This window comes from Bos grunniens, chromosome 10 (genome assembly GCF_055505025.1).
Source record: "Bos grunniens cultivar Pamir isolate PY7600 chromosome 10, Bosgru_T2T1.0, whole genome shotgun sequence".
Taxonomy (NCBI): domain Eukaryota; kingdom Metazoa; phylum Chordata; class Mammalia; order Artiodactyla; family Bovidae; genus Bos; species Bos grunniens.
Genome location: NC_141174.1, coordinates 77,753,427 through 77,763,140, shown reverse-complemented (window position 1 = coordinate 77,763,140; position 9,714 = coordinate 77,753,427). Strand labels below are relative to the sequence as shown.

Genomic DNA, 9,714 nt, shown 5'->3' with positions numbered 1-9,714 from the left:
GTCCATAGAGCTCTCTAGAAGGTGCCCTTGTTCTCCGCCAACCTGGTCCTTATCTTCTCAGTGTCGCTTTTTCACTACCACCCCCCATAGCCTTTCCCTAGAGTTTCCAGGATAATTGATTTTCAACCGTGTATTGTTTATTCTCTAATATCACTGGACCCTTATTTTCAGGTGTTTTTTTATACTGAATTTTAACACTTTGCTATTTTTATGGGCTTTATATTTCATTTCTGACCATTTTACCACATGATTTTAGCAACATCAAAAAGTCTAAAACTTGGGAAATGTTTAGTTTGTTACCTGATTGGCTAAACTAAAATTGTTCTTCATTTTTTGAAATTCTTTAAGTCTGTCTATTCCTTTACTTTAAATATACTAAGTTTCCATAGCTAAAGAACAGGAGCAGACCTAAAACAAAAAGACACATAAAACTGCAGCAAAGGGGCCAGGGAGGGGTTGGGCGGTGGGGGCAGACTGTTTCTCTCATGGAGAGATTTAATCCTTCATCAAACACATTACCTGTTTCTTCCAAATCCACCTTCTGGAAATCTACTCTGCCCATCTCTCTAAATCACAGATTGCCCTCCTATGCAGCCCCAGAACACCATACCCCAAGTCAAAGCCGCCATCCTCTCCCAGAACATAGAGGTAAAGGAAGCTTTCATCTAACAGGGCATCTGGGAGAGGTGGAAACAGATTTATGCGCAACAAATGGGAAAAATCAGACTGGAAAAGCAGATAAATTAAGGTGAATTTTTTCACTATACATAAATACATATTATGGAAATCCTCCAAACAATTCTCCCAGTGCTACAGTTCTGTCTGATTTGATATACAATTGATTTTCATAAAACACTTCAGGAATGTATTGCTTGCCTAAATGGAAGCACACTGGTATTACACATATATATTGGCAAAAATAAAAATTACCTTGGCTCATTATTTGCATTTTAAACATAATCTTAATTCAACTCTTTCTATCCCTTCACTGTATTATAGCCAAATAGTCTTCCAATTAGTTGTCAAATAAATCGAAGTGTCTTCCTGAAACTCAGACAGTAAAAACCTGGTGTTTCTTCTTTCTTTGCAAGCAGAGGGTATGCTTAATATTTTCTATGGCTTCTGAAGAACCAGGTTTATTATGTATCATTACTACTATTAATAGCTCTTAAATGTTAATATATTAATTATGTTATTTTATAAAATAACCACGATAAAATATCTTGATGACTTTCCTGATGGAGAATCTACTAATACTCCCACATAATTTATAATTAATCTCTATTATATTAATTATATATATTAATATTATATTAATTCCTTCCTGAAAATAGACATTTAAGTAACAAAGTTACTTTATTGCAAAATGACAGATGATAGCACTCAAACCCTAGTAGGGGAAAAATCTCTCTCAAATAGAATATTTGACAAAATAAATGAAACAAACATATGTCATCGCTCTGTTTTTTCTTATCCTGTGGATTAGGTACTTCAAATTCTTTTCAGGTCTTCAGAGAGCGTTATTGTATGGTAAACGGCAATATATAATAGACCCATGAACAACACAGGTTTGAGCTATGCAGATTCACTTATAACTGGATTTTTTTCAATATAGTACCGTATTTTCAATTTACAGAGATTTTAATTAATTAAGTTAGAGGGAAAGTCATGAAAAGTTTGTTCCATTAGTGATCACAACATGTGGAATCAAAAGGTCCAGTCCTGACTCTATCCAAAGTGTTTATGCTTCCCACCTCTTGGTAACACGCTTATCAATTTCTCTGTGGGGTTTTGGGGTTTGTTTTTTTTAATTGAAGTACAATTGATTTACAATGTTATGTTAAATTGTGCTGTACAGCAAAATGATTCAGTTATACATACATATATATACATTCTTTTTTTATATCTCTGTCCATTATGATTTATCACAAGCTATAAATCAGTTTGTTTGTTTGTGAGGCAGAGATAGCAATACTCAATTTTTAACAGCACAGGGGTCAGTGCCTCTAACCCTCATGTTGTTCAAAAGTCAACAATATATCTAGACCAAGATCTAGCTATAATTCTATACATATGTACAAACTGAAGATTAAGTCCTGCATTAATCAAAGCTTGTACAATAAACAGTAAGAATTCCTCTGAAACACTTTACCAAAAAAATCCAATCCCAAACCAATGAACCACATAAATCAGCCAATAAATCTAAATGATATCCTGGAGCAATAAAAAATGTGAAAGGTCTTTGGAGTTTTTTATAGCAAAACTAGACCCATAATGCATCAGAATGAGATGGTCTCTTGCCAACCAGGGGGCGGGCCCATGAGTCAGAGAAAGAAGCACTGTGTTGTATCAGTAGGATTTGGCAACATTTATTCAATCAGTTTCCTAGGTAGCTTAAATGGTAAAGAATCTGCCCACAGTGCAGGAGACCTGGGTTCGATCCCTGGGTCAGTAAGATCTCCTGGAGAAGAGCATGGCAACCCACTCTAGTATTCTTGCCTGGAGAATTCCATGGATAGAGGAGCCTGGTGGGCTACAGTCCACGGGGTCACAAAGAGTCAGACACGACTGAGTGACTTTCTTTCACTTTCATTCAATCAGCTATTCAGAAAATAATTATCACCTTTACTGTACTAGAGAGGATGACTAATGGAAGAGACATTAGACAGCTTAGGCAACAGCAGTATAATGTGATACGTGTTCTGAAAGTGTAAGCATGGTCCTCGGGAAACAGGAAAGTCCTTTTGAAGATGAGGCCCTCCAAACACAGTCCTGAAACAAAAGTGGGCATTATGTAGGTGAAGGGGGCAGAGAGGCAGTGGGTGCACGTGTTCCAGGCTGGAGCACTGAACTGTGAGAGCACTGAGGAAGTCTGTGCATCTGAACATCAAGAAGGGATTACAGTGAGTATGATGGAGTGGAAAACAAGGACCAGAAAATGAATATTTTTGCACGCTATGGTGAGGAGATGCGATTTCAGCTGAGGACAAACAGGGGGCATGGCAATGATGGTAAGTGGAGGAACAAGTAGATGAGGTAATTCTGGGGTATACATTCCACACTCCTCTGTCTCAGCCTTAGCTCCTCTTTGGTGAACATTCTTTTTGCTTGAAGTTAATGATACTCCCTATCATTCACACACTCTCCTGTTCCTTGATCTGCCAAATTATGCTTCTCAGTAGATAAGAGTTTCCATTCATCTAGAATACTAACCAGCCTGTGGGTGATTTATCTTATCAAGTAAACCAAAATGACTAATGACAATGCCACCTTCCTTTTAGAAAAAAAATTTAATAGTATTCAGTTTATCTCATAACTCTCTGGCATTAATCATCAGGAAAAAGCATTCTCCCATCACATCTCTGTGTTGTATTTCCCTTGCCTGACTGCATCATTCATCTTAGCAGACTGCAGAAGAACATGGGAAAGACTAGCAACACATCCCTGGACACTGTGGTGACAGATTTCATTCTCCTGGGCTTATCTCACCCCCCGAGGCTGAGGATTCTCCTCTTCTTGCTCTTCTTCATCATTTACATCCTGACACAGCTGGGCAACCTCCTCATTTTGCTCACTGTGTGGGCTGACCCAAAGCTCCACACTCGCCCCATGTACATTCTCCTGGGCGTGCTCTCATTCCTGGACATGTGGCTCTCCTCTGTCATCGTTCCTCGGCTAATATTGGATTTTACTCTCGCCAGCAAGAGAATCCCATTTGGTGGCTGTGTGGCTCAACTGTATTTTTTTCATTTCCTGGGCAGCACTCAGTGCTTCCTCTACACCTTGATGGCCTATGACAGGTACCTGGCAATATGCCAGCCCCTGCGCTACCCCACGCTCATGAATGGGAGGTTATGCACCATCCTTGTGGCTGGAGCTTGGGTGGCTGGCTCTGTTCATGGGTCCATCCAGGCCACCCTGACATTCCGCCTGCCCTACTGTGGGCCCAACCAGGTGGATTACTTTATCTGTGACATCCCTGCAGTATTGAGACTGGCCTGTGCAGACACAACTGTCAATGAGCTTGTGACTTTTGTGGACATTGGGGTAGTGGCCGCCAGTTGCTTCATGTTAATTCTGCTCTCCTATGCCAACATAGTCCACGCCATCCTGCAGATACACACTGCTGATGGGCGGTGCCGAGCCTTCTCCACCTGTGGCTCCCATCTAACCGTGGTCACAGTCTACTATGTCCCCTGTATTTTCATCTACCTTCGGGCTGGCTCCAAGAGTCCCCTGGATGGGGCAGTGGCTGTGTTTTACACTGTTGTCACTCCATTACTGAACCCCCTCATCTACACACTGAGGAACCAGGAAGTGAAGTCCGCTCTGAAGAGACTAGCCTCAGGTAGAGGGGCTGGGAGTGAAAATAAGTAACTAGAGGCTCAGAGACTACCTACATTACCATTAATACCTTTCTTTTCCGAAGTTGCTGCATATGGCAGATGTTCAAAAGCTGATCATGATCTAAACTGTACTGAATTTAATTCTCTTTAGAAGAAACTTCTGAATTCTTTGGATTCATAATCTTTTCATTTCATTAAACTCGGCCAAATTGGTTTTACATTATTTGTTTGGAAATAAATGGATACACTCCTTCTACCACCTTTTGATTACCTTGTGAGATAAGAAAATGTCTTTCAAAGGTTAAATAGGATGTCAACTTCTTTGAGGTAAATTATGCCAGAAAATGTGAAAGGGAAAAAATAAGACATACTGCTACCATAGCCCCTTTTTCATCCACTTTGCCCCTAAACCTAGACTTCTATAAATTCTGTTATTTCTTTGCCTATTCATGGCATTAGCATTCCCAAGCACTTCAACCCAGAAATACTGGATCATCTGTATTTCCTTCCTGTCCCTTACTCTCCCCATGTGCTAAGACATCAAATTCTATCCATCTTTAGGAAGTCTCTCTTAATACCTAACTAGTCACATGTATATATGTATAACTTCTTCAAAGTGTAGGCATATATAGGATGAATTTCAACATTGTTTACATTAGGGATTGCAATGGGAAAGTGGAGTAAAGGGATTTTATTTCTTGTACATCTCTGTGCTACTCAACGTTAAAATGAGCAAGTTTTGTTATTATATTTAAAAGAAACTAAAAGCAGATGAGACTTGAAAGAAGAGAGACACAAGAAGAAGAAAGAGATGGAAAAAAGAGGAAGGAAGAAAAGAACAGAAGAAAAAAGAGTAAAAAAGGAAAGCCTCAAACATATCTTAAACTATATATTAAGACATTCCAGAAAAGAGTTTCCTATGATCTCCGATATATATGTTTTAATACCCACCAGTCTCTGATTAATACAATTTACCATCAAAGGCAGCTACAATAAAAAAAGACAGAAAATGACAAGTGTTGTCTATCTGTGAAGAAATTTGGCAATATAAAATGGTAGAGCCATTTAAAAAACAACTTGGCAATTGTTCAAAATGTTAAACATAGAATTTCTGTATTCTACTCCTAGGTATATTCCAAAAGAAATGAAACCATATGCTTACAAACACAAAAGAAAAACTTGTACATGAGTGTTCATAGCAGCACTAAAACATCCTAAATATGTAACCAAATAAAATATCCCTCAACTAATAAAAAGATAAACAAAATGTGGTATAGCTATAAAATGGAATAGCAATCAGCCAGAAAAAGGAATGGAGTTCCGATACATACAACTACATGGATGAAATTTGAAAATGCTATGCCAAGTCAAAGTGACCAGGCACAAAAGGCCACATATTACATGACTTCACTTATATGAAATGTTCAGAATAGGCAAATCCATAGAAACAGAAAGCAGATTAGCGTTCACCAGGAGTGGGGTGGAAGAGGGTTTTGGGACAAATGAAGTTATTCAAGAGTTAGACAGGAGTGATCAATCCACGACTTTGTAAATATACCAAGAACAATGGAATTGTACAGATTGAAAGGGTGAACTCTACAACATTTGTATTAACTTCAATAAAGCTATTCTTTTTAACTTGTTTAAATCAATGTTGATACATATTGTAGAATTCACTATAGTTAAAATCAATACATTTTGAAGAAAAAAAAAACTATTTATTGAGCTTTGCTGTGGACACAGTCCTGTTTTGCAACCTGTTGTCTGACTGGGATTTTGAATCTTTATTGCTCATTTTTGTCATGCAAAGTCAGCATCATCTCCCCTCATGGAAGGCCTGTGGAATCAAGAATGTTGAAGCTACTCTGGGCCCATGGGAAAGTCAGGCTTTCCTTGGCTTTCATGAGTATGTATTAATTCCTCATTTATAGCTGAATCCACCCTCTTGTATACCAGCAGACTTGTCCAACAGTCAATGGATAACAAATGTGTTGGAAGCCATGTAACGAAGATTAGTTCAACCATTGAAAATTAAGTGCATTTTCAATGCATTTTTCGAGTAGAAAGTGGGTAAATGCGTGGTCCAACAACACTTGAAAAAAAAAAGGATCACAGAAATTAGAAATTATGTCTTTCATCCAACAGATAGTGTTGTTCTCATAGTTCACTTTCTACACAATGTAGAAATGATTTCTGCTTGCTGTCACAGCAAAAAAAAAATAATAATAATAATAATTAGGATCATGGGACTGCAGTTCTCTTGAGGGAAATGTTTTGGTTAGAATTCCCAAGAGGTAAATAATTTTCTATAAATCTCTTGACAGTGTTTTGCTAAAAAAAAAAAAATACCTCAGTCAAAGGAGATCCAGCTAATAATTTAACCAACATAAAATCCAAGACATTTAAGTAGACAAGTCACAATCTACAAAGAGCCTCCAAGGGCAGAAGGTCTCACAGATAATTAGTAGAGTCAGTGTGTCAATTCCGTTCCAAAGCAAAGATCCAGTGAGCCATCACCACAAGCCCAGAAGATGCTCTGGAGGAGGCTGTCCTCACCTGCAGGGCCATTCTACCCAAGAAAGGCCAGCCTCCACCAAGATTTTGGTGCTGTATTCATGTGAGTTCAAACCGGAAAGCATTTCTAAAGTCAGGTCAGTTCACAAGAGGAGCAAAGACATAGTTTAGAAATCACAAAAGTTTCAGGAACTTTGTCAAAAATCATATTTAGGTTGTCTCTTTTCCTTATCTTTTTTCCTTACTTCATCCTCTGCTCACAGAGTTCATATGATAAGTGTATCAAGTCTGAACTAAATGAGCCTCTCTCCAGATTTGGGAACTTTCTTCTTTGAACATTTTAGCACTTATCTTTTATTTTCTCTATTTAGGGGAGAAAGGAAAGCAGCATAAATCATGCAACAGACTCAGTATTACAGAGCAAACACAGAACGAGTTCCCTAACCCTTCTTCCCCCAGGGATGAGTACACTGGGTGAACGTAATTGAAGTTTGGAAGGCCTTCCGTTTCAAGTACCTTTCCTTTAAAAAACAAAAAAGAAAAAGAAAGACTTTTTCTTTTGTATTGTGGTACAGCCGATTAACAATGTTGTGATAGTTTCAGATGAACAGTAAAGGGATTCAGTCATACATATACCTGTATCCATTCTTCCCCAAACTCCCCTCCCATTTAGACTGCTATATAATATTGAGCAGAGTTCCATATACTACACAGTAGGTCCATGTTGGTTATCCATTTTAAATATAGGAATGTGTACATGTCCATCCCAAACTCCCTAACTATCCCTTCTTCCATCATTCCCACCAGCAACCGTAAGTTCATTCTCTAAGTCTGTCTCTTTCTGTTTTGTAAGTTCATTTCTATCATTTCTTTTTAGATTCCACATATAAGAGATGTCGTACAATATTTCTCCTTAAAGCACCTTTTCTTAAGCAAGATTTTTTTAATGCGCGGGACAAAGACACTGACAGGATAATCAGAGCGATAAAATATGGATTCTGCCTCCCGACTGAATCCAAACGCTGTTCACTGTCCTTGCTTTACCTCTCTGCTCATGCTGCCTCACAGCCTGAAAGGGCTGTGATCTGAGTCTTGTCCAAAAGATTAGCAAGGTTAAAAGACCCAGTGACGGGTCCTTCCACATCCTTCAGTCCTAGTGATTTATATCATCTCTTGACAGGAAGAGTCCCAACCCAAAATGTCCCACACAAAACCCCAGTTCGTTGTAGACATGCCAGAAAGAGGCCAATCCTTTGAGATAATCTGATTTCTTTCAAAGTGAAAGAGACATTGCTAGCAAAGGGCTCAAAGTGATTGAGCCTCTGGGTGAAGGGGAGCCAAGACAACAGTTTATCCTATGACTTCCTACCTGACCTAGTAGGAAGGTCTCATTTCTCCCTGACTTTGCTTTTTCATTGCCACCTTCTTACATTCCATGCCCAGCAGCCTCTCCCTTGAATGCCACGCCAAAAATACTTTTTATATAAAATGTAGATGTGTTCTGTTTACCTCCTAGACTCTGGTCATCAGACAAAAGTATTCTCCCATCACATCTCTGTGTTGTATTTCCCTTGCCTGACTGCATCATTCATCTTAGCAGACTGCAGAAGAACATGGGAAAGACTAGCAACACATCCCTGGACACTGTGGTGACAGATTTCATTCTCCTGGGCTTATCTCACCCCCTGAGGCTGAGGATTCTCCTCTTCTTGCTCTTCTTCATCATTTACATCCTGACTCAGCTGGGCAACCTCCTCATTTTGCTCACTGTGTGGGCTGACCCAAAGCTCCACACTCGCCCCATGTACATTCTCCTGGGCGTGCTCTCATTCCTGGACATGTGGCTCTCCTCTGTCATCGTTCCTCGGATTACTCTAAACTTTACTCCCGCCAGCAAGAGACTCCCTTTTGGCGGCTGTGTGGCTCAACTGTATTTCTTTCATTTCCTGGGCAGCACTCAGTGCTTCCTCTACACCTTGATGGCCTATGACAGGTACCTGGCAATATGCCAGCCCCTGCGCTACCCCACGCTCATGAATGGGAGGTTATGCACCATCCTTGTGGCTGGAGCTTGGGTGGCTGGCTCTGTTCATGGGTCCATCCAGGCCACCCTGACATTCCGCCTGCCCTACTGTGGGCCCAACCAGGTGGATTATTTTTTCTGTGACATCCCTGCAGTATTGAGACTGGCCTGTGCAGACACAACTGTCAATGAGCTTGTGACTTTTGTGGACATTGGGGTAGTGGCCGCCAGTTGCTTCATGTTAATTCTGCTCTCCTATGCCAACATAGTCCATGCCATCCTGCAGATTCACACTGCTGATGGGCGGTGCCGAGCCTTCTCCACCTGTGGCTCCCATCTAACCGTGGTCACAGTCTACTATGTCCCCTGTATTTTCATCTACCTTCGGGCTGGCTCCAAGAGTCCCTTGGATGGGGCAGTGGCTGTGTTTTACACTGTTGTCACTCCATTACTGAACCCCCTCATCTACACACTGAGGAACCAGGAAGTGAAGTCCGCTCTGAAGAGACTAGCCTCAGGTAGAGGGGCTGGGAGTGAAAATAAGTAACAAGAGGCTCAGGGACTACCTACATCATCATTGCTACAGCTCTTTTCAGCAACTGCTGCATGTGGCAGATGTTCAAAAGTAGTTTTGGTTTAAGCTGAATAGAGTGTAATTCTATTAGGAAGAAGCTTCTAATGCTATGCTGCATACATGCTCAGTTGTGTCTGACTCTTTGTGACTCAATGTACCGTAGCCTATCAGGCTCCTCCATCCATGGGATTCTCCTCGCAAGAATACTGGAGTGAGTTGCCATTTCCTCCTTCAGGGGATCTTCTCAGTCCAGGCAT

At 40.3% G+C, this 9,714-nt stretch overlaps 2 protein-coding genes across 3 annotated transcripts; both read left to right on the top strand.

Moving 5' to 3' along the window:
• The first annotated feature begins 485 nt into the window (after nt 1-485).
• Nucleotides 486-4,377, top strand: LOC147365027 (olfactory receptor 10G2). 2 transcript variants are annotated; one of them, XM_086318887.1, is made up of 2 exons: nt 486-501; nt 3,449-4,377. In XM_086318887.1, exons 1-2 carry the CDS (start codon nt 486-488, stop codon nt 4,375-4,377), a joined length of 945 nt encoding a protein of 314 aa, XP_086175013.1. The 2 variants fall into 2 exon arrangements, with proteins under 2 accessions (XP_086175013.1, XP_086175012.1); XM_086318886.1 differs by lacking the exon at nt 486-501 and having other exon boundaries at nt 3,421-4,377.
• Nucleotides 4,378-8,326: 3,949 nt separating this feature from the next.
• LOC147365026 (olfactory receptor 10G2-like) lies at nt 8,327-9,430 on the top strand. The gene has a single exon (XM_086318885.1). The coding sequence runs from the start codon at nt 8,474-8,476 to the stop codon at nt 9,428-9,430; it is 957 nt and encodes a 318-aa protein (XP_086175011.1). The 5' UTR covers nt 8,327-8,473.
• Nucleotides 9,431-9,714: the final 284 nt, after the last annotated feature.

Bases quoted from the DNA above. Each gene is read 5' to 3' on its own strand.
- LOC147365027 (XM_086318886.1), top strand. From the start codon at position 3,421: ATGGGAAAGACTAGCAACACATCCCTGGACACTGTGGTGACAGATTTC.
- LOC147365026 (XM_086318885.1), top strand. From the start codon at position 8,474: ATGGGAAAGACTAGCAACACATCCCTGGACACTGTGGTGACAGATTTC.